The sequence below is a fragment of the Podarcis gaigeae genome (assembly GCF_964106915.1).
Source record: "Podarcis gaigeae genome assembly, chromosome: Z".
Taxonomy (NCBI): domain Eukaryota; kingdom Metazoa; phylum Chordata; class Lepidosauria; order Squamata; family Lacertidae; genus Podarcis; species Podarcis gaigeae.
The window spans coordinates 4198679-4222885 of NC_139691.1; the positions used below are offsets into that span (position 1 = coordinate 4198679).

The window sequence follows — 24207 nt, forward strand, 5'->3', positions numbered from 1 at the left end:
TATTCATGGTAACTACTCAATAGAAGTTATATTGGCCGTACTCAATAGATACGTCGAACTAGGATACAGTGGTACCTCAGATTAAGTATTTAATTCATTCCAGAGATCCGTTCTTAACCTGAAACTGTTCTTAACCTGAAGACCACTTTAGCTAATGGGGCATCCCATTGCCTCCGTGCCACCGCCGCACGATTTCTCTTCTCTTCCTGTAGCGGAGTCTGTAACCTGAAGCACTATTTCTGGGTTAGCGGAGTCTAACCTGAAGCGTATGTAACCCGAGGTACCAATGTATAGGGACGCGGGTGGCGCTATGGTCTAAACCACTGAGCCTCTTGGGGTTGCTGATCAGAAGGTTGGCGGTTCAGATCCCTGCGACAGGGTGAGCTCCTGTTGCTCTGTCCCAGCTCCTGCCAACCTAGCAGTTTGAAAGCACACCAAAAAGTGCAAGTAGGTACTGCTCCGGTGGGAAGGTAAACAGCGTTTCCGTGTGCTCCTCTGGTTTCGGTATTCCGTTACGCCAGAAGCGGCTTAGTCCTGCTGGCCACATGACCTGGAAAAACTGTCTGCAGACAAACGCCGGCTCCCTGGGCCTCTAAAGCGAGATGAATGTCGTTCGCGACTGGACTTAATCAATTTCAGTGTGTCTGCTGTCAAGAAAACTTAGTTGAGTGAAATCTAATGTTTTTATTTGTTTTTAGAAGTCTTAAAAAAGTCTTTAAAATTATTAATGATCTGGTTGCCACCTGGGGCTCCTTCAGAAGGAGCAGGATATAAATTGAATAAATAATAATAAATACATAATGTGTGCTTGGGGCCTGAGATCTTTGTACCTATAGCTGTTTACATAGCTGGCTGCGGTGCCTGATGAATTTCAAGATTCACATAATCGGTTTTTGTTTTTGTTTTGTAAAGGACATGGGCGGTGGAGGAACAGACTCTAAAAGAGCCATTATCAGTCTGATACAATCTTGTGTACATTAAACATCGTCATATAAGCTAAGTAAGAAAGAATAAGGTAGACAGGTTGTTTAGTTTGATGGTTCATTTTTTGTTGCACCCTCACCTCTGCATCAGTGCAAATGTAAATCAGTGTGTGTTATTCCGTGGGGCCTCTTAAACTTGACGCAGCAGCACCCTGGCCCTCAGTATGCCCTCATCTGGCCAAAGGACTGCCTGCCTGAGGTGAAACTCAAAACCCTCCGCTGTACTAAATCTAGCTGTTTCTTTATTAGGCCATGCCAGCTGATCATAACCTATAATTTGGAGGTGGGAGGAGAGATAAGAAGGAAAACAGGAGAACACTACACTAGTGACATGTTGTGAAGGAGCAATTGGCTGCTGCTTGGTTGCGTAGGGCGTGCGGGGGGAGTAATAGCTTCCCCCAGAATGCAGGAAGTTACCTTATCCTGAGTCACACCACTAACAGTCTAGCCTAGTGGCTGGCAATGGCTCTCTGGAGTTTCAGGCAGGGACCCGCCGGGGCCTTCCGCCTGGAAGCAGATCCTCCACCACTGAGCTATGGCCCTTCACTTAAAGAGAAAATAAAATTCCAGCCCTCTTGCTTCTGTATGGGTTGAAGCTGCCTTATGCTGAGCCAGGGCATTTGTTCCATCTAGCTCAGCATAGTCTACACCAGCCTTTCTCAACCTGTGGGTCCCCAGATGTTGTTGAACTACAACTCCCATCATCCCTAGCTAGCAAGGCCAGAGCCCAGGGATGATGGGAGTTGTAGTCCAGCAACATCTGGGGACCCACAGGTTGAGAACCGCTGGTCTACACCATGGGTAGGCAAACTAAGGCCCAGGGGCAGGATCCGGCCCAATCGCCTTCTAAATCCAGCCCACGGACAGCCCGGGAACCAGCCTGTTTTTACATGAGTAGAATGTGTCCTTTTATTTAAAATAAATGGGTAATTTGTGGGGCATAGGAGTTCGTTCGTTCATTCACGCCCCCCCCAATATAGTCTGCCCCCCCATAAGGTCTGAGGGACAGTGGACTGGCCCCCTGCTGAAAACGTTTGCTGACTCCTGGTCTACACTGACCAGCAGCTCTCCAGAGCTTAAGGCAAGGGATTTCCACAGCCCTATCTCAAGAGTCCTTTAAATTGGACATGGGACCTTTTGCCTGCAATTCCTTTCTACTGAGCGCACAGTCCGACCACCTTTGCGCGGGAATAGCCTGATCTTCACCTCGCCTCGTGAGCTCAGCATGCGTATAGTAATCCCGCATTCCTGTGCCAGCAAGTACAGTATCTCACATATAAGGCAAATGAGGAAGTCGCTTATTATAGCAGTGGACAGTCTCGTTACCCACCAGCTTGTAGCAGAGATATGCAGCCTATTTTTGAACATGCTACTATCCCTGTCCACTTAAATTGCTTTTCTGCAGATATAAGGTAAGGAACATGTTTCCCTCCAAGGTAAAAGGTAAAGGTAAAGGACGGTTAAATCCAGTCAAAGGCGACAATGGGGTTGTGGCGCTCATCTCGCTTTCAGGACAAGGGAGCCGGCGTTTGTCCACAGACAGCTTTCCGGGTTATGTGGCCAGCAGGACTAAACCACTTCTGGCGCAACGGGACACCAAAGCCAGAGCAGGGGCACGGTTACCCCATTCAGGACCAGGGAGTCCTCCACACCAGCCTGCCCTCTGTCCCCCCAAAACAGTACTTATGTCTTGTCAGGATTCAACCTCAGCTGCCATAAATCCACCAACTGCCTCCAGACACTCACACAGGACCTTCACCACCTTCACTGGTTCTGATTTAAAGGAGAGGTAGAGCTGGGTATAATCCGCATACTGATGAACACCCAGCCCAAATCCCCTGATGATCTCTCTCAGCGCCTTCATGTAGATGTTAAAAAGCATGGGGGAGAGGACGAAACCTTAGGCACCCCACACAAGTGAGAGCCCAGGGGTCTGAACACTTATCCCCCAACACCATGTTCTGGACACAGCCCAGGAGGAAGGAGCGGAACCACTGCAAAACACTGCTCCCTGCCCCTGTAAGATGGTCCAGAAGGATGTTATGGTTGATGGTATCAAAACCCGCCGAGAGATCCAGCGGAATGAGGAAACAGCTTTCACCCTTGTCCCTAGCCCGCCGGAGATCATCGACCAGCGTGACCAGTCTTATCTGGATCAAGCTTCAGTTTGTTGGCTCTCTTCCAGTCCATTACCATTTAACTTTTAAGATGGCAAATTTAGGATGATCTTGGCATTCATGTGGGAGGAGGCAGTTCTCTGGGGAAACTGACCTCCCAGCTGCTGTCAGACTACAACTCCCAGCATCTTAGGAATGCTGGCAGGGGCTGATGGGAGTTGGGGCTGATTTTCTACCCCTGGTGTACATCATTTTGACAGAAAAGGAAGCTGTACTATGAACATTTTATGTCATTTTCAGGCTTATTAAAAGGACAGAATGAATAGCTAGCTGAGCTTTCCTTCTGGTCCACCTGGGGCCAATTATTCAACACCACCTTTTTCATGGAGTTTGTTCACCATAATTTCTCAGTCCCACTATAAATCTCAGTATCAGGCAAGATAAGAACAGACCTCCAGAACGAATTAAGTACTTAAGCCGAGGTACCACTGTATTACAATAAGAAAGCAGACAAAAATCTGCAAATCGTGCGCTGTAAAACAGAAGAAAAACTTGGGTAGCAAAACAGCTTGGACCTGTTTACTCATGAGATTTCCTTACCCCACCTGTGCCCACTCGCTTTGTACAGTGGGATTGGTGCTACTACAGGTGCCAAACAACACCCGTCTTTCAATCGCTTAGTGTGGCAATGCCAACACTATGGAACTCCTGGCCTATTGAATTCAAGCAGGAGCCTTCACTCTACTCTTTTTGGTGCTTGCCAAGCCTACCCGTATGCTTACAAAGTAGAAGTAATTTTAATCTGTTTTAGTCTTTTCACTTCTGTATACTTTTAAAGGTTTGGTTGTGTTTTTTTCTTGATTTTACTTTTTTTTGTAAATGGCTTTGAGGGGTTTTTTTTTTACAATCAAGTGGTGTATAAATCTTATGAAATAAATATGTAATAAATTAAACACATCCTGCAAAAATCTTCATAACTTTTCCAAAGTACCTTGGAGGGAAGATCAAAGTTTTGTCTTTGGTCAGGGTCTCCTCTCTGATGCTTCTCTTCATCATAGCTGTCAACGTTTCCCTTTTTAAAAGGGAAATTCCCTTGTTCCGAATAGGATTCCTCGCAAGAAAAGGGAAAAAAGTTGACAGCTATGCTCTTGATTTCTTTTTCCTCCTCCCAGTCATAAGATTACTTAGCTGCCTTTTAAAATGTGTCTTCATTTTGTTCACATCAGCAGCTTTGCTAATAACGGCTGGGTTAGTATCTTTTTGTTGAGACCCCAGCTCCTTGTTCTTCAACTTCTCTGTGGCCTGAGTTCATTGATGGCCGTGTTGACAATGTGCCCGCTTCCCTCACTGCCCTTACAGTTTGCTTGGTGGAGGCAGGAAGAGCCTGTGTTTTTTTCTGTTTCTGGGTTTTTTTGTTTTTTAATGTTCTTTAAGTTAACTGGTACTTTACGCCCCTAGACATGTGATTGAGCTGTTGAGGGAGAGGCACATGTGTCATAAGCTACAGGAAGGTCATTATCTTGTTTGTTGGGGGGGGGGGGTAAACACTGACCACGTGCATGGAACTACTGGTGCGTTCAGAGGAGAAAGGAAGGCAGATTCCTCTCTCAAGAGGGATTGGGTGCGGATTCTCCAGCGGACCTGCCGCCTGTGGCAGAATTCAGACATGAAACGGCAGAGGACCAGCCGGAAAGCAGGCATTAAGAAAAGAGGTTCCTGTGCTCCTGCCCCCTGCTTTCTTGCAGCCACTGGAGCGCGCAGTGAGAATCTGGAACCATGGACAGGGGCATCACAATTCGAGGTTTATTTTTGGAATGGGGCAGAGAGGAGATTGTTAGCATTGACCTGGAGTGGTTGATTCCTTGTTTTCCATAACAGAAGGCTGAAAAACAGGTCTTGCGTTTAGGCACTAGCCTGGTTGCAATAGCCAACAAGGAATTGTGTGCAGGCGAGTGAGTGGGTTGGTGGAGGAAAGATGGGGTGCTCTGATTCCCTGGTGGGCTATAGCTCAGTGGGTAGATCATGTGCTTTGCTTGTAGTAGGTTCAGTCCTTGGGATCATTAGGTAGGGCTGGGAACACCCTAGAGAGCATCTGCCAGGCAGTGTAGACAACTCTGAGGTAAATGAACCCTGTGGTCTCTGTACAAGTCAGTTCCCTCAGTTCCCTCTGTTCCTCTGCAAGACAGAGTTGTTCCACCAGGCCTTTGGTCAGGGCGCAGCCTGACTCCCTCCTCTGGCAACCTGCACAGAATTTTGCTTAATCGGTTGCCATCAGTTTGATTTTAATTAATTTTTATAATGAAATATTTTTAGAATGTGTGATTATTTGTTTGATTATTTGATTGTTGTTAGCCGCCCTGAGCCCGGCTTCGGCTGGGGAGGGCGGGATATAAATAAATTTTTTTTTATTATTTATTATTAAAGAGTAGTGCTTTTCCTTCCTTCTCAGCCAGCCAGTCAACTGTCTTTGCAGGCTAGTAACTGCTGTGTGGTTATTTACAAGGCTGACCAAAAGGGGGGAAGCAATTAACCACTGCCTCATATGCCTTCTAGGATGCCATTCGGACTCTGAATACGCTCCAGACGAATGCCAGCTACCTGGAACAAGTGAAACGGGAGCGAGGAGACCCCCAGGCGCAGCTGGAAGCCATGAAAGGTTTTTTGGAACGAAGTGGATTGAAGGTGAGGAGGTTGGGAGGCTTGTGGGAGGCCATGATGTGATGCAGTCTTGATTTTTCTGGGGTTACTGATGGGATGGGGGAGAGGGAGGGCTGTCTATTAGCAGCCATTGCTGCTTGCACTGATGAGGTGGGGCGGCGGGCGAGTACCTGAACAGCTAAACTGAAAGGTTCATTCACTTTTTCTCCGGCAGGTCGAAGACCTGGATCAACTGAACATCATTCACGTCACTGGGACGAAGGGCAAGGTGAAAGGGGTTGCAGGGGGGAAGCAATACCTGGAATAGCTCCAAAGGCCTTGACACATGGGGGAAATGTGGGGCAGTTTGCTGTGGGGAATTGAGAGTGCTCAGTTCCAGAGTGTTTGAATGACGTATGGCTTGGCGATGTATCAGTATTGTCCAAAACCAGTCTGAAGTCCACCTCGTGGTAATGGTTTCGTAGTATTTGATGTGACGATATATCATGAATCACAATGCGTGCATGTGCTATGCAAAAATCACAATGTGGGGAAAACCGTGAGTTTGGTCATTGCTCCTCTCCTCATTCCTGCTGCCCCTCAACTCTCCTCTGCCTCCTGCAGCGAATCACAAGAGCAGGTGCTGATTAAGTAGCCTACCTGGGAACTTTCCTCATGAGCTTCTTGTTTTAAGTGCAGGCGCCAGGCTGGTAGGCGGTTGAGGAAGACGCAGCTCCAGGCTTCTTGCTGGGAGTCCCTTTTCCCTTCCTTCCTCTTTCTTTGGGCTATCTCTGCCTGCCCACAAGACCCTGACACCCGAGCCATACTGGGGTCCTCAACAAGAGCAGGAAGCCCTTTCGGCCTCGCCTCCCCAGACCCCCCCCCCCAAGTTGTTGCCCAGCCCTGCCATTTGAACTGCTGCTGCCCTCAGCTGGGGCTCTCTTGGAAGCTGCTGCTAGTCCCGTGGAAAAATAAACTGGGCTATTTACTTCTGAGTTAAAGAAAATAAAAATAAACCTTGCCCTCTTTTTAAGCTTCTTTAACAACAACAACAACAACTGTTGTTGTTGTTGTTATTATTATTATTATTATTATTATTATTATTATTATTATTATTATTATTATATTTGTACCCCACTCATCTGAATGAGTCGCCTCAGCCCCTCTGGGTGGCTTCCAAGAAATATAAATGCATAATCAAACATTAAAAAGCTTCCCTATACAGGACTGCCTTCAAATGTCTTGACATATGACAGGAGGGCTTTCCTAGGGAGGTTGCCATTACCGAGAAGGCCCTCTGCCTAGTTCCCTGTAACCTCACTTCTCACAGAGAAGGTTCTCAGAGCTATATCCAGTGTCCAGGCTAAACAACAGGGGTGGAAATGCTCCTTCAAGTATACTGGGTTGAGGCCATTTAGGGCTTTACAGGTCAACACCAACACTTTTTGTGCTGAGATACGTACTGGAAGCCAGTGCAGATCCTCTGGAACCCGTGTTATATGGTCCCAGCGGCCACTCCCAGTCACCAGTGTAGCTGCCACATTCTGGATTAGTTATAGTTTCCAAGTCTTCTTCAAAGTTAGCTCCACATAGAGCATGTTGTGGTAGTCCAAGTGGGAGATAACCAGAACATGTACCACTCTGGCAAGACAGTGCACAGGAAGATAGAGTTGCAGCTGGTGTGCCAAATGGAACTTGTAGACAACTGCCCTGGATACAAAATTGACCTGCATCTTCATGGACAGTTGTGCATCTAAAAAGACCCTCAGATTGTGTACCTGGTCCTTCAGAGGCACAGTTACCCCATTCAAGACCAGGGCATTTCCCACACTGGCCCTCCTCCGTCCCCCAATACTTCTGTCTTGTCGGGATTCCACCTCATTAAATTGACTGCCATCCATCGCCCAATTGTCTCCAGATAACCACACAGGATGTTCACTGCCTTCATTGGTTCTGATTTATATGAGAGGTAATAATAATAATAATAATAATAACAGTAATAATTTTTATTTATACCCCGCCCTCCTCAGCCAAGGCCGGGCTCAGGGCGGCTAACAAGCAATAATAAAAACAAGTTGAATGAATACAACTTAAAAACAAGATTAAAATACAACAATTAAAATATTGAAACATTAAAATATTAAAATGCAGCCTCATCACAGGAGGAGAAAGGAAAAAGAAAAAAGAAAGAGGGGGAGGGAATCAAATTGGCTCCAAGCCAAAGGCCAGGCGGAACAACTCTGTCTTACAGGCCCTGCGGAAAGAAATCAGATCCTGCAGGCCCTGGTCTCATGAGGTAGAGCGTTCCACCAGGCTAGAGCCAGTGTTGAAAAGGCCCTGGCTCTGGTTGAAGCTAATCTAACTTCCTTAGGGCCCTGGACCACTAGGGTGTTGTTATTTATGGACCTTGAGGCTCTCCGTGGGGCATACCGGGAGAGGTGGCCCCGTGGGTACGAGGGTCCTAGGCCATGAAGGACTTTAAAGGTCAAAACCAGCACCTTAAATCTGACCCTGTACTTCACCGGGAGCCAGTGCAGCTGGAAAAGCACTAGGTGAATATGCTCCCATGGCAGAGACCCCGTGAGGAGCCTTGCTGCTGCATTCTGCACCCGCTGGAGTTTCTGGGACAGCTTCAAGGGCAGCCCCACGTAGAGCGAATTACAGTAGTCAAGCCTGGAGGTGACCGTTGCATGGATCACTGTGGCCGGGTCGGGGTGGGAAAGGTAAGGGACCAACTGCTTGATGCGACGAAGGTGGAAAAATGTCGCCTTGGCTGTTGCTGTAACTTGCGCCTCCATGGAAAGGGAGGCATCAAGGATTACACCCAAACTCTTAACGGAAGGCAATGGCACTAATTGGGCCCCCGCAAGAGAAGGGAGTTGGTCCCTCATCCCCATGCCATAGGAACTATGTCTTCGAAGGATTTAGTTTCAATCGGCTGCCATGAAACCATCCAGCCACAGCTTCCAAGCATCTGGTCAGTGTGTCCGAGTCGGTGTGGCCATCCATCAGCAGATAGAGCTGAGTGTCATCAGCATATTGGTGACAGCCCAGCCCCAACCCCCAGATTATCTGTGTCCACGGCTTCATATAAATACTAAGAAGCATGTAGGAGAGGACAGAGCCCTGTGGCACCCCACAAGTGAATGCCAAGGAGTCCAAACATTGACCCCTAACACCACTTTATGGACACAACCCAAGAGGAAGGAGTAGAACCACTGCATAACAGTGCTCTCAGCTCCCAACCTGCCTAGATGGTCCAGAAGGATGCCATTGTCATTGGTATCAAAGCCGCTGAGAGATCCAGCGGAACGAGGAAACAGCTTTCACCCTTCTCTGTAGCCCACCGGAGATCATCGACCAGCATGACCAAGACGGTTTCTATCCTGTGATGGGGCCTGAATCCCGAATGGAAGGGATCCAAATGGTCCACATCCTCCAGACATACCTGGAGTTGTTCAGGGACCACACAATCATCTTGCCCAGGAACAAAAGATGGGATTGGGCAATAATTGGCTACAAACCACCTGAAAGAGTCTCCTAGTACTGTTTTCTGCAGATGCAGTAGAGGTGGTGAAGATTGTCCTCTTCACCATCAATGTCTCCACTTGGTAGGCTAGATCAGTGTTTCCCAACCAGTGTTCCGCGGCACACTAGTGTGCCGCGAGACGTTGCCTGGTGTGCCGTGGGAGGGAGGTGGGCGAGTCCGGCGGCGAGAGGCGGGGCGGCGGCGAGCACACGCGGGGCGGCGAGCGAGCTCCCTCCCAAATCCCATCGCCGCTCGCTTCGGCCGGCCGCCCCGTGCTCCGCGCTGGTGTCGGCAAGCCTTGCGCACCTGGGGGATCTCCCCCCGAGAGCGCAAGGCTTGCGAGCGGCAGCTGGCAGCGCGGAGCACGGGGCGCCCTTCGGAGGGCTCCGCGTGCTTCGGGCAACAGGCTGCCACCCCAAGCCTCGCGCGCCCAGCGGGAGCTCCTGCCGGGCGCGCAAGGCTTGCAGACACTCGCCCGAAGCACGGGGAGCCCTCCTGCCGGGTGCGCAAGGCTTGCAGACACTCGCCCGAAGCACGGGGAGCCCTCCGGAGGGCTCCGCGTGCTTCGGGCAACAGATGCCACCCCAAGCCTCGCGGGCCTGGCGGGAGCTCCTGCCGGGCGCGCAAGGCTTGCAGACACTCGCCCGAAGCACGGGGCACCCTCCGGAGGGCTCCACGTGCTTCGAGCAACAGGCTGCCGCCCCAAGCCTCGCGCGCCTGGCGGGAGCTCCTGCCGGGCGCGCAAGGCTTGCAGACACTCGCCCGAAGCACGGGGAGCCCTCTGGAGGGCTCCCTGTGTTTCGGGCAACAGGCTGCCGCCCCAAGCCTTGCGCGCCTGGCAGGAGCTCTTGCCGGGCGCGCAGGGTTGCAGACACTCGCCCGAAGCACGGGGCACCCTCCGGAGGGCTCCGTGTGCTTCGGGCAACAGGCTGCCGCCCCAAGTCTTGCGCGCTGGGCGGGAGCTCCTACCGGGCGCGCAAGGCTTGCGGACAGCTTCCTGAAGCCTGGAGAGCGAGAGGGGTCGGTGCGCACCGATGCCTCTTGCTCTCCAGGCTTCAGCGAAAGCCTGCATTCGCCCCATAGGACGCACACACATTTCCCCTTTATTTTTGGAGGGGAAAAAGTGCGTCCTATGGGGCGAAAAATACGGTACTTTCTTTGTGTTTATTTGATGCCTATTAAAGAGAGTTACTTTATATATAGTCAATATAGGCACAGAGTTAATTTTTTAAACATTTTCTAATGGTGGTGTGCCTCAAGATTTTTTTCATGAAACAAGTGTGCCTTTGCCCAAAAAAGGTTGGGAAACACTGGGCTAGATATTGAGCTCTAGCCTATGTTTGGTCCGATTTGGAATGTGTTTTTTTTTCACTGGCCCTCTAGCCATCTCAATGATTGTTTCATTGCCTTCAGCTCCGGGGGAAACCACAGGGCCTTCCAGGCTCCATGCAATCGGAGGACACTTCAGAGCCAGACAGTTTGCATTCCAGTGTGCCACCAGGGAATCAACTAAAAGGCAATCAGCATGGGATAATACATCCCCTACCACCCTCTGCGAGCCATTTGGGTCCATTAAGTAGCAGGGATGGACCATTTGAATTGGTCTCACCTCTCTGTGTAGGGGAAGGGTCGCGGAGAAGTCCAGTTGCACCAGGAAGTTTTCTGACCATGGCACTTCTTTTGTTCCACTGGAACTTAGTGTCAGATCACTCACGTCCACAGCAGTAAAAACACCTAATCTAAGGCATGTCCATGGCTATGAGTCAGGCCAAACTTATTCAGGGACATCCCCATGGAGGCCATGCTTTACACAAAGTCCTGAGAGTCCCCTTGTAAGGTTATGTCGGCATGGATGTTAAAATCCCCCAGGACAACCAAACTAGGTGTCTCCAGGAGAACATGTGTCATGACCCGAGGCAGCTCTGGCAGGGAATCCTTGGTGCAGCGAGGAGGTCGGTCCACAATAGGAATGCTGTACTGCTCCTATTGCCTAAGTTCTAGAACATGCACTCAGAAAACTGGGTCTCTCTCCCTAATAGAACACCTGATAACAACTAATAGCTTCCTAAAAATCACTGCCACCCCCCTTCCCACTCACATGCCCTGGGTTGCTGTGCATAAGAGAAAGCTGGTAGACAAACAGGAGCAAGAACATCTGCTATGTCTAACCAAGTTTCTGTTATACATCCCAGGTCAATTCCTCCATCCATGTTCAAATTATGGATGGCAGTGGTCTTATGAATCTTTGACCTAGCATTGCGCAGCAGCACCTTAAGGTCATGTGGGACACCCTGGTTGATACCTGCATCCTTCTCGTCAGGACCAGACCTGGAGGCAATGACTAAACCTGCCTCCTAGGTAATGACATGGAGCAACTCCTCCTCCTGCCCCAGATCACTGAGATTGGGTATCCCAATGCATCCCCCCACCCCGTGGAACCTGTCCCAGACATATTGGCTGGGACCCACTCCTGGGACAGCCCTGTCCCTCTCCCCTTAAATAACTTTTATAATTTAACTAACATAAATAACTAAGCTAAAAATACAAATGCAAACTAACATATGAGCATTTCACAATTACCCCCACCCCAAGAAATACACCCCCAATTAAAACTCTACATTAAAACAATTAAAAACAGCTTAAAATATTTCACAGCCAATGGCTCCTTCCTCCCTTCTCCCCTTCTGTGTTTGTGTCTCCCTCGTGTCTATTAGGGAACATTTTCTCATCTTGCCTTTGATATCTATGCTACTAATTACTTCTACAGCTTTAATTTTTTTTGAAAATGTGCTAATTTAAAAATTACCTGTACTATAAAATAACAGCCATAGCAATATGTTAAAGGGAAGTTAAATTTTGTAAGTTTTAGACCCCTAAGTACTAGCAGTTGCCAGGGGATTACCCGATTTGCCTCTACAGAGTTCCATCCTTATTTCAGACATTGTTCTGTATCGGTTTATCGCAATGTTTAGCTGCTGATATATCACGATCCTGAAACCAGACATCGCCCAGCCCTCATGCAGCCCTTTTCATTTCTGGCCTCGGTGTAAGTCAGATGCTCATTTCAGTCTGTCGATCTCCACGCCGTTTCAAGTAGCAGAACCTTCTCTGTTATCTAGGAGAGTGCATACAAGCCCTGCTTTTCCTGTAGGTACTTAATGCTGTTTCCAGTCCTCCATTCTGTTCTCATTTTTACATAGTGCTATGCTGTTTCAGCCACCCAAAAATCCTAACTGCACCTCTAGTGGTGGAGCCCCAGAATTGTACAAAAAGGTACAATGGAACTACTGCGCTTTATTGTGGTTCTTCTAAAGATGGTTTCTGAGAAACGAAGGTGTCCTTCAGCTGCGGGTTTTTAGGGGCTTCTGTTTTGTTACCTCAGGAGAGCCATCCCTTATCTCACTTTAACCAACACATTTCTCTCATGTGGAAGGGGTTTGTGAAGACGGAACAATTCTTACTCTCTGACAGAAGCAGTGGGAGGGGAGGGGGTGCATGCATTTCACTCTGCTATTTTGCTGCAAGTGTATTGCGTCTCCTAAGGACGGACGGAGGGCTCTGGGACCCTGCAGCTTCCTTCCCAAAGCCAGGCGCCTTGCTTAGCCGCAGTGCGGGATTTGGAGTACTGGATGTTTCTCTGCACAGGGTGCTGACGTAAGGTGGTATGAAATTGAGACGGTCCAGTTGGGGGCGCCAAATATTGGCCTCCACAGGCGCCATTTTATGAAGATTACAAAGGCCTTTCCATTTTGTTTGGCCTTGGGAGGACAGTGCAAGGGCTCTGGGATGCTGTCAGAGCCCTGACACCACCTTCCCAAAGCCGGAAGTGGTGTTGAGGTGCTGCAAAATTGAGAAGATCCACTTGGGGGCGCCAAATATTAGCCTCAACAGGCGCCATTTTATGGAAGATTACAAAGGCCCTTCCATTTTGTTTGGCCTTGGGAGGACAGCGCAAGGGCTCTGGGATGCTGTCAGAGCCCTGGCACCACCTTCCCAAAGCTGGGGCGCCAAAGATTGGCCTCCACAGGCGCCATTTTATGGAAGATTACAAAGGCCCTTCCATTTTGTTTGGCCTTGGGAGGACCACGCAAGGGCTCTGGGATGCTGTCAGAGCCCTGGCACCACCTTCCCAAAGCCAGGGCGCCAAAGATTGGCCTCCACAGGACGCCATTTTATGGAAGATTACAAAGGCCCTTCCATTTTGTTTGGCCTTGGGAGGACCGCGCAAGGGCTCTGGGATGCTGTCAGAACCCTGGCACCACCTTCCCAAAGCCGGGGCGCCAAAGATTGGCCTCCACAGGACGCCATTTTATGGAAGATTACAAAGGCCCTTCCATTTTGTTTGGCCTTGGGAGGATGGCTCTAGGGCTCTGGGATGTTACCAGAGCCCTGGCACCGCCTCCCTCAAGCTGAAGGTGGTGCTGAGATGCCGCAAAATTGAGAAGATGCATAGCTGTGAGGATCCACTTGGAGGCGCCGAATATTGGTCTCACAGGGTCAATTTTATGGAAAATTACAAAATCCCTTTTGTCTGGTTTTGGGAAGGCGTCACAAGGGCTCTGGGATGTTGCCAGAGCCCTAGAGCCGCCTTCACAGAGCCAGGCGGATTCGGCACTTTGGAACTTTTCCTATACAGGGGCTGTACAGGAAAGCTTTTATGAAAGACTATTTTGTCTGTGTCTCCCTCATGTCTATGCCCCCCCTCGGAATGTTTCCCATTTTCTTCCCCTTACGCTGAACTCTCCTCAGTTCTCCCCTAGCCCTTGTGCTTTCTCACACATTTGTTCCTGAACCCTATGCTGCTTTATGTGCTTCCCCCACTTCCCTTCTCTTCCCTCCCAACCACCCCCACTAGCGATTACACAGGGTTGGGGGGAGTGTTTTTTGTTTTTATTTTTCTTGGGTTTATGTTGTTGGTTTCCCCTGAATAGCTTCCCTTCATATTACAAAGCAAGCCTTTATTAAAAAGCAGGTTACCTCCTTGTTATAGAGTTCCATTCTTATTTCAGACATCGTGATATGTTAGTATATAACGATGTTTAGCTGGTTATATATCGCAATGTTGAAAACCAAACATCGCCCAGCCTTAGTCTGAAGAGCTGACTCAGTCTGGCTTTTCTGTGTGATTGGATGCAGACCTGGATTTATTCATTAGTGTGTATATACAAGGGGTAGCTAATGTGACACCACCGGACACTGCTGAAATACAACTCACCTCAGTCCCAACCAGCATGTCTAACCATCAACATCTGGAAGACACCATGTTGACTATCTCTGATATACATGGACACAAAACATGCTCTTTTAATCCAGACACTGTTTTTTTAAGAAATGCCGTTCTTAAGCAAAACATTCTAAACATTTTTAGTGCTTCTAGTTTTTCCAGTTGTGTTTATGGTTAGGGTGCCAAAAGGGCAGGATATAATATTGTTGCTATGTATTGTATTTCTTGCCAGCCCTTCACCAGAATCACATTATTATTATTATTATTATTATTATTATTATTATTATTATTACTATTTCCTGGGCTACCCATTGTTTGGTCCTGGGCAAAATCTTTATCTCTCTCAGTTCTCCAACTGTAAAATGGGAATAATATCCTTTTTCTTGTGAAGGAAGAACAAAAGGAAGAGTTCATGAATGGAAAAGCACCAGATATGTCCTAGAAAGGTGGGGTGGTTAGAAAACATCTAGATGGTGGTTGATTTGCAGGCTTTAACCTGGCCAGATGGTTCACAGTATTCTCACTCCCCCACCCTCCCACCCACAGTGTAAGTTAATGAGCAATTTTAAAGAACCACCATTTGAATGAGCAGCTATGTATATGTATTACTTGGGCTCCTGTATCAAATCACCTGAGTTGTCTTGGGTAGCAATTTTGTCCAGATTCCCCTTGCCAGAAAGATGTGTCCCTGCGCAGATTTCTTTTTTAACCAGCAGCGTGTGGGTAGAACTTGAGCCTGCCTTCCTACTAGAAGAAGGGACACCCTCCCTTCTTGCCTTTGTCCACTTAGTAATTTCTTTCCCGCTTCTCCCCCAACTCAGGGCTCCGCATGTGCTTTCACAGAACGTATTCTTCGCAACTATGGCTTAAAGACTGGTTTCTACAGGTAGGTGCTGCTGAGTTGAGGGCTGGGCTAGCTAGGCCACTCTTGGTTCACATTCCCACCATACATTAAAAGCACTATGATACCAGTTTTAAACAGCCATTGCTTCCACCCCACAAGAAAGAATGCAGGGGACTGTAATTTGTCAAGGGTGATGTGAATTGTTAGGAGGTCTCTATTCCCCCTCAAAGCTGCAATTCCAAGGATTCCCTGGGAAGAGGGGTTGACCATTAAACCACTCTGGGAATCATAGTTTTGTTAATTCTGTCAATTCTGTGACACAGGTCAATTCTGTGTCCAGGGCAGCTGTTTATCAGCTCCATCTGGTACGCAGGCTGAGACCCTACCTGCCCGTGGACTGTTTCACCAGAGTGGTGCATGCTCTGGTTATCTCTCGCAATGCGCTCTATGTGGGGCTACCTTTGAAGGTGACCCGGAAATTACAATTAATCCAGAATGCGGCAGATAGACTGGTGACTGGGAGCGGCCACTGAGACCACAAAACACCAGTCTTGAAAGACCTACATTGGCTCCCAGTACATTTCCCAGCACAATTAAAAGTGTTGGTGCTGACCTTTAAAGCCCTAAACGGCCTTGGCCCAGTATACCTGAAGGGGCATCTCCACCTCCATCGTTCTGCCTGGACACTGAGGTCCAGCGCCGAGGTCCTTCTGGCGGTTCCCTCGCTGCGAGAAGCCAAGTTACAGGGAACCAGGCAGAGGGCCTTCTCGGTAGTGGCACCCGCCCTGTGGAATGCCCTCCCACCAGATGTCAAAGAGAAAAAAATTACCAAACTTTTATAAGACATCTGAAGGCAGCCCTGTTTAGGGAAGCTTTTAATGTTTAATAGGTTATTGTATTTTAGTGTTTTGTTGGAAGCCGCCCAGAGTAGTTGGGGGGACCCAGCCAGATGGGTGGGGTATAAATAATAAATTATTATTATTATAAGGGAGCAGGTGGGACAACATGTGTAGTGGCCATGCTGAGACTGGGATGAGATAGGACAGTGCCAAGCGGGGCGGAGGGGAGCTTTGGGAGTGGCAACAGATACAGATGTGCATCCTTTCACACCCGTTACCAACTTGTTGCTGCTTTGCATCCTGGCGTGCGACAGCACTGCTGCAGCGACGAGGGTGCCCAACCTTGTGCCTCAGCTACCCTTCACCAATGTTTGTAGGAGAAACAGTGCAACAGGGCATGCAGTGATATCTGGGCTCTGCTTGGTGGATTCGCACAGAGTCTAGGACTTAATCCTCTCTGTCTGTTTATCTCCAAAGTTCTCCACATCTGGTTCAAGTACGCGAGAGGATACGGATTAATGGGCAGCCCATCAGCAAGGAGCTGTTCAGCAAGTACTTCTGGCAGGTGTATAATCGGTTGGAGGAGAGCAAGGTGAGTGCAGCAGAACCTGTTCGCCACCAGTGTTGCAGTGTGAGGGGCTCCTGTTCACTGTCCCTGATGGCCAGCAATGGCTTTTTCCCAGAATCTCCCATTCTACTACCAGACTGCCAAGTAGGTTGTCATTCTCTGGCTGCTGATCATGCATAGTCTTTGTGGGCCTGTTTTGGGGTGGTTTCAAGAGAGTGTTGGGGGTTTCCTGTGGTACTGCTGCAAACCTTGGGGGTTCCCCAGGTCTGCTGATCCACTTTGTCTTGTGCATGGATGGTGGTGTTTAGGCTACATCTTCTTTTTTTTTTTAAAAAATGTTTATTAGCATTTTCAATAATAAAACAAAAACAAAAATAAACAAAGAATAACCAACATACAAAAATAAAAACACATAAAATTTCAATTGCTTGTTTTCTTTTTCCTTATTTCTCAGACCTCCTCACACCTCCCCTTCTTGTATTCCAATTTAAATTGTTAGCTCAGCAAATCCTTATTACTTATTTCTCAACCTTAACTTAATAATTTATTTTAACATATTATTATTTTACTTTTTCTCTTTAGTCCATTTCCTCAATTTATTTTTACTAACCTTATTTTCATTTAATTTAGTTCATTTTAAAAACCAGTTTTGCCTTATCCAAACTTAAACATCAGTACTTACACATCAATACTCATTCTTAAAACATTTTTCTAAGATCGACCAATATTCCCTTCCACTAATTTCCCAATTTTCATACCAATAACAAAACAAGAGTAAAAACAGAACAAATTATAATTATGTCCCCTTTGGATTCCCAAACTCCACCCCCCCTTTCCCGGTTTCAGTCCCCAACAAGTGTCCATCAGTCTCAATCTACTATCAGCCTGGAGATCTCACATCCGAGGCTCTTAATTCTCTCTCAGTTCCTCTATGCCGGTCTTTTTGATAGTCCTTAATATTGAACACCAAATCTCGGAGAGGCTCCGGCCCAACGGGATCCATATTTCTTCCAGCCAGACCTCCATACTTAAAAGTGGAGCCTATGGGGTACTCCAAATCTTGTTTCTTACTCCTTTCAAAACCAAATGTCCCCAAAGCTCCGACTTCCACCATCAAATTTGTAATCCTTAGGTCTTCAGATCTCCACATAAGGAGATCTTTCCATTTTTCAATCTCCAATTCAGGCCAGACTTTCCACATCAAATTTTTATCTTCCTTTGTTGCCATCATGTCAGGCTTCAAGCTCTCCTTTAACACCTGCAGAATTACAGCTCCTCCTTCTTTTTCCTCAAAGACAACATCTATCTCCTCCAAATTCTCAAAGCTCTCCAGTTTCTCTGTTTGCCCAGTTGAATAGGCTTCCTGATTCAAATCCTTATCAAACTCAGTGATGTTGTTTACTGTTAAGTCCAGAGTTGCAACATTTGTAGCCAAAACATCTTGTATCTTTCCCAAGAGAACAAATGCTCTGTCCAATTCCGCCTGGATTTTCCCTCCTCCAGCCATTCTTGTAATGTCCCAAAACCCCCTCTAGAGGGATTTTGGTTCCTTTCAGCTCAAATCCAAAAGTCAAGTTAGTTTGTATAAGCTCTTCCTTATTTTCAAATTGTAACAAGTATAACCAGCAGAAACAGCAAAAACAAAGTTCTCTTTTTCCATCTTGACAGCTAATTTGACAGTTGTCAAACTCTTCGATACCACATCAACAGGCTCTCTCGCGGGGCACTCCCGGGTCCGGGGGGTGACACTTCAGCTCCCAAAATTAGTTCTTTATCCTCCAGTAAGATTTATTATACTGCCAAACCATGAAATTAAAAACCTTAACCAAAAAAAAAAAAAAGAGAGTTCTCTTGACCCTAGTTAGCAGGTCCTTTGCTTTAAATTATTTACAAAACGGGGAGGCAGACTTCCTGTTTAAGCCTTCCCCGATCGTGCCTAATTCAAATTTTTTTTTAAAAAGATCCAATTTCCGTAGTACTCACGGGTTGTTACTTTACAGTCCGATTGCTCACAAGAAGTCAGCGCTCTCCGACAATGGCAATGCGGCTTCACTCCGCAGAAGGAGCAGTCTACTCTCAGCACCACGCCGCTTACCCCATCCCTGTTCCGGAGCCTTTAAAAAGGCTTCTTCGCAGCTCGGGGGGCGCAAATGGTGCCCGCCGAGTCACCACGCTCACAGGCTTCACCGCCTGTGATTTTTAAGGGTCCCCACGTCGCCGCAGCGGCAAGACCCGATCCTGCAGAGCCGATTCCCTCCGAAGCTCAGAGGGAATCCGCCATTAGTCAATCGCGCTAACCCGGAAGTCCTGTTTAGGCTACATCTTCAACGGTACTCACAGCATGAGGGTTAGAAATAGAAGGAATGATAAGGCAAAATGATGGTTTTCCATTAGATTTCTGCCTAGAGTTGTGATTTTGTGGGTTCAGAGCTGTCACTTTTGCCATTTTGTATATATTTTTAAAATTATATTGGTTTATTTGTTTAAAACATTTCTCAGCCATTCCTCTTTTTAAAAATCAAATAAAAGTATTCAAAAGTTAACAAAAAATGTTGCTATAAAGTATTTCTGGAACTGTGTTGCATAAAGTTTGAGTGAGAAAATAGTTCACATAATTCTGATGTGTGGTTGTTTTTGCTGTAAAAGCATTTAAATAAAATAGAAACTTTTGTTGTATGCTTTGATAGATTTGTAGTTGGTGGTTTTATATTGAGACAGCTGTATGAAAATAAAAGACTACTGTCTGGGAAAAAAAATTTAATTCTAGCTTTGCTGTTGGACTAAGCACAACAGTTTGAAAGTCTCCTGCACTATGGAGCCCAGAGTGCACATCTCAAGGAAACCCAGTTTGGCTGATTAATGGTGAACAAAGAGAGGCTTTGTTTTGGGGTATAGATTGCTCATTGGTGAATTGCAGTCCTCCTAACCCACAGCTTGCTTTCTCCGAAGGTTTCTGAACACCCAGCCATGCCTGCCTACTTCCGTTTCCTCACCATCATGGCTTTCCATGTCTTCTTGCAGGAAAAGGTACTCCTTGCAGACTCAATCATTAACGTGGACCAGAGTAAGGCTAGGCTTAGACTTTGGGTCTAAGCCACATTGACACCATACATTTAAAGTACTATGACTCTGCTTTGAACAGCCGTGGCTTACCCCAAAGAATTATGGGAGCTGTAGTCCCTTCAAGGTGAGAGTTGTTAGGAGGCGTCTATTCCTCTCACAGAGCTGCAGTCGCCTGAGTGCTTAAAAAAATCAGTCCTTCTTCACAGGGAACTCTAGGAATTGTAGCTCCCATAATTCTTTGGAGGAAGCCATGTTTAAAGTAGTATCATAGTGCTTTAAATGCATGGTGTATGGATACATTCCAGTTATGGCATCTCGGCCTTTAAGGTGCTGGGCCGGACATGGAGGAAGTGTTCGTGCTTTTAGTAGGCATGCAGAAGATGCCAGGTTAGTCTTCAGGTTGGGCTGAGAGAGAACCCTGCCAGAAATCATGGAGAAGATTGCTGCCACTCAGTGTAGACAATACTGAAATAGGTGGGACCAATAGTCTGACTTGGTATAAGGCAGATTCCTATGTTCCTAAGGAGCTTGGTGGCATTGCTCGCATGTCCATTTAAGGAAAAGGAGATGATCAGACAGATTAGTTCAGGCTTCCTCAACCTTGGCCCCTTCAGATGTTTTTGACCTACATCTCCCATGATCCCTAGCTAGTAGGACCAGTGGTCAGGGATGATGGGAGTTGTAGGCCAAAAACATCTGGAGGGCCGAGGTTGAGGAAGCCTGGATTAGTGGAAGATAGAAGCCTGTCAATGGCTCCTAGTCGTGGTAAATGGGATTTACAGCAAAATATTGCCATTCTTCCCTGTTCCTCTCAGAAGAGTACTTCTGCCTAGGGCTTGCACAGCCTGGAACAGGAGCCTTGTTTTTATGTTTTGTCACCACAAATGAGGGCACAGATGCATACATATTAGCACATGCAAATATATGAGTCAGTTCAATTTTAGAGATAATGGTTGTAATTTAAATGGAAAACTCACCTTAGTGTGGAAGAGTGTGAATGTGTGAGGTTGCTTACTCTGCTGTCCATGTGCTAACTTCAAGGTCCCATCCTGTTCCACCTTTGTTATCAGATTTGACTGGACAACCTTCCAACAGATGACACTTTCAAACAGAGGACTGTCCTCTGTAGAGAAGGACATGTGGCCACCCTCCTTATAGGGTTGTTCAGGTCTATCCAGTTTTCAGAGTGAGAGAGGGCTAAAGGATGCCCCAACCCTTGAGCTTCCATGCTGCACTTTATGGTGCAGGAGTAACCAATATGTCACCCTCCAGAAGTTGCTGGAGACCGACTCTCACTAGTCCCGGAAGGTGTCTTTAAGGCCAACCTTCCCCCAGCTTGGAGGATTTCCATAACTCTTGAACCCCCATCAGCTCCAGCCAGCATGACCCAGTGGTCAGAGACAATGGAAGCTGTAGCCCAACTTCCCCTGGAGTGTGCCTGCTCTGTGTACGTACTTTGCTGATACGCACCTTTCTTCTTCTCAGGTAGACCTAGCAGTCATGGAAGTTGGCATTGGTGGTGCATATGACTGCACCAATATTATCAGGTAAGGCATGTGTGCACGGTTCGAAATGGCTGTCATCTTCTTGTTGGGAAATGCTTTGAATGCCATCTCATAAAAAAAGAACATTAAGCAGTTTCTTGCTTCCCTAATGAGTGGGCACAGTTCACCAAACAATTTCCCACTGGTGTGCGTGCTCCATTTCTTAATTTATATTATTGCTATTATTTATTTCCTTTCCCACCTTTTCTCCACGGGGCTAATGATGAATGCACATGGCCCTCCCACTCAACATTATATCCTTATGAGGTAGGTTAAGCAGAGAGGACCATTCCTGGCTCAGGTCCACCCAACTAAGGTTCATGGCTGAGTGGAGATACGGCCCCAGGTCTCTCAGTCTTTTGCCCACTGCATCACACTGGCTTTCAGCATATCAGCTAGTAGTTGTCGTTATATATAATTGCAGACAGTCTTAAGGGACGTGGTACAAAAGGCAAAACAAATGTGAAGGAAGAGAAAGACAGGCAAGTTCAGGCACCAGAGTGTGACAAGATTACGTAACTGAAGATGGAGAATGACTGCTGATGCTGGCAGTTTTGGGAAGGGAGGAACCAAATTGGACAGTTGTTCCCATGCTAGCTGGTACACCTTTCCTCTGGTGCAACTGGGAGAAAGGCAGGCAGTTCTAGAGCCACCTGCCCCATATAGCACAATAGCACCAACTTGCAGGAATTTCGGGCTAGCTTGCAGCAGTCCTATTCTCATCCTATGGGCCTGTCATCACGCAAGCAACCTCAGCAAGGCATGGTGAGTAAAGGGGAGGTGGAGCACTGACCTCTGCATTTGCTCAAAAGAGGTGTGTGAGCACTTGGACCCCATTGCCATTCACTGAGACTTGTGGTTGGAGACAGTAGAGTCCCCAAGCCCAAGGAGAAGGGATGCCTTTCTCACACCTTCTCTTCCTTGTAGGAAACCGGTTGTGTGTGGGGTTTCCTCTCTGGGTATCGACCACACCAGCATCTTGGGTGACACCATTGAGAAGATCGCCTGGCAGAAGGGAGGCATCTTCAAGGTAAGGCCTTAATGTCCTTAGGTGAGAGGTCTTTATTACGCCAGGTGAAACATGGGCAGGAAATGGATGGGGAGGGGTCTGCTGCTGTGGGGTTGCTTTTATTTAGTGGGCCTATTTTTCCGTACAAGATTATTGGTTAGCTATTCCTTGTTTCAATGTTGGAGTGTTCTATCGGAATGAGAATTGAGTGGATGGAGGGATGTAGTGATTGTAAGGAGAGTGGTTGTATATGTGGGGTTGTGTGTTTATATTCATTTTGTGTGGTGTGAAAGGTTTTTTGTAATTTGGATTCATGCATATTTTGTAATTCTTTTTTTTTTAAAAAAATTATAAATTGTACTTATACTGCATTGTTTGCACATATATCCATTTGCCTTTTTCTTATCCTTTGAATCCTATAGAAATATTGTGTTTTTAATATTCGGTTGAAAGCCGCTCAGAACAGCTGGGGAAACTCAGCCAGATGGGCGGGGTATAAAATAACAACAACAATAATAATTGTGATTTATTTATCTATGGATGTCTATCACTATATCATCTATCTATCTATATCTATCTATCATCTATCTATCATCTATCTATCTATCTGTCTATCTATGCACACAGAAATTGGTGTTTCACATTTGAACTGTGCAGTTGTTTCAGGCCATGTTCACACCATTCACACCTATTGAGTCTGAACCTTTGAATGCTTCCCCAGCTACTCACCTCCATTCGACCTGCTTTGCCCGCGGAGTGTTTTCCCCTGGCTGGAATATATCCCTAAACTCTCATAATTCCTTTTGCTTCTGTGAATAGATGGAGGATAGAGAGGGCTCTGTAAGTGTGTGCATAAGCTAGCCTGTTGTGCATCCCTGGCACATGGCCCTTGGGAGGGTTGTCCAGAAGGAAAGGTGGCCCTATCCCTGATGTAACAGAATGTATGTTGGCACCTCCTGCTCAGCTTTGGCGCACTGTGCAATGTGGTGGAATATGGTCAGGTTGCATTTGGGAGCAGAAACGTGTGTGTGTGTGTGTGTGTGTGTGTGTGTGTGTGTGTCCTTTTTTTCTAGTGCTCTGAGGCTGCTGATTTATTCTTTCTCGGCTTGCTTTTCAGCCTGGAGTGCCGGCCTTCACTGTTCCTCAGTCAGAGCGGCCCTTAGATGTCCTGAGAGAGAGAGCTGAGAAGAGTTTGGTAAGAAGTCCCACAAAACACAGCCTTATGTCCTTAGCCTCCTTCTCAGAACAAGAGTCCCTCCTGGGGTGTGAAAAGGGGGTAGGATATGGAAACCTAGTTCCATGAAGAAATGCCCAAGGGAGTGGACACCTTTAGCTTGGAGAAGAGAAAACAGAGGTAAACATGGAGGTGAGCCCTCTTCCTGCACAGCTGCCTTCACCAGCCCTGGTGTCCTCCAAATGTTTTGGACCACATCCCACACCCACACCAGCCAGCTTTAGCCCAAAACATCTGAAGGGCATCAGGTTAGTGAAGGCAGCTGTACATGAAGGTCTGCCGTGTTTGGAATAGGGAAAGATCTTGACCCCTGGTACCCAGGGAGGATAGGTAGATTTCAGGTGAGCATCTAGAAGCTTAATGACAACACCACCAGTTCAGCAATGGGACAGTGCATGTTTGCAGCAGGGGCAAAGCGATGTTAGGGTTAAAAACCACTGGTTCATGTTGGGTGTTATCCACGTGGGCAGTCCAGTTTCCTACGTGACTGGTTGGGACGGCTGGCGTGGAGTGGATAACCGGAGGGGAGAAGTCTTTGTCTTCTGCAGCCCTGTTTAGGGAAGCTTTTAATGTTGAATAGACTATTGTATTTTAATATTCTGTTGGAAGCCGCCCA

The 24207-nt window shown here is 47.2% G+C and overlaps 1 protein-coding gene across 4 annotated transcripts in view; it reads left to right on the plus strand.

Moving 5' to 3' along the window:
* The window catches only part of FPGS (folylpolyglutamate synthase), a 51150-nt gene that overhangs the window by 6354 nt on the left and 20589 nt on the right, over positions 1 to 24207 (plus strand). For 2 of the 4 annotated variants that reach the window (XM_083721760.1, XM_083721759.1), the window contains exons 2-9: positions 5654 to 5782; positions 5973 to 6026; positions 15312 to 15376; positions 16651 to 16765; positions 19691 to 19768; positions 21290 to 21351; positions 22276 to 22378; positions 23475 to 23552. In XM_083721760.1, coding sequence (XP_083577886.1) covers positions 5654 to 5782; positions 5973 to 6026; positions 15312 to 15376; positions 16651 to 16765; positions 19691 to 19768; positions 21290 to 21351; positions 22276 to 22378; positions 23475 to 23552 — 684 coding nt within the window. Of the gene's footprint in view, positions 1 to 4636; positions 5288 to 5524; positions 5783 to 5972; positions 6027 to 15311; positions 15377 to 16650; positions 16766 to 19690; positions 19769 to 21289; positions 21352 to 22275; positions 22379 to 23474; positions 23553 to 24207 lie in introns of those variants that run through there. The other 2 variants (XM_083721761.1, XM_083721758.1) reach the window with 2 other exon arrangements.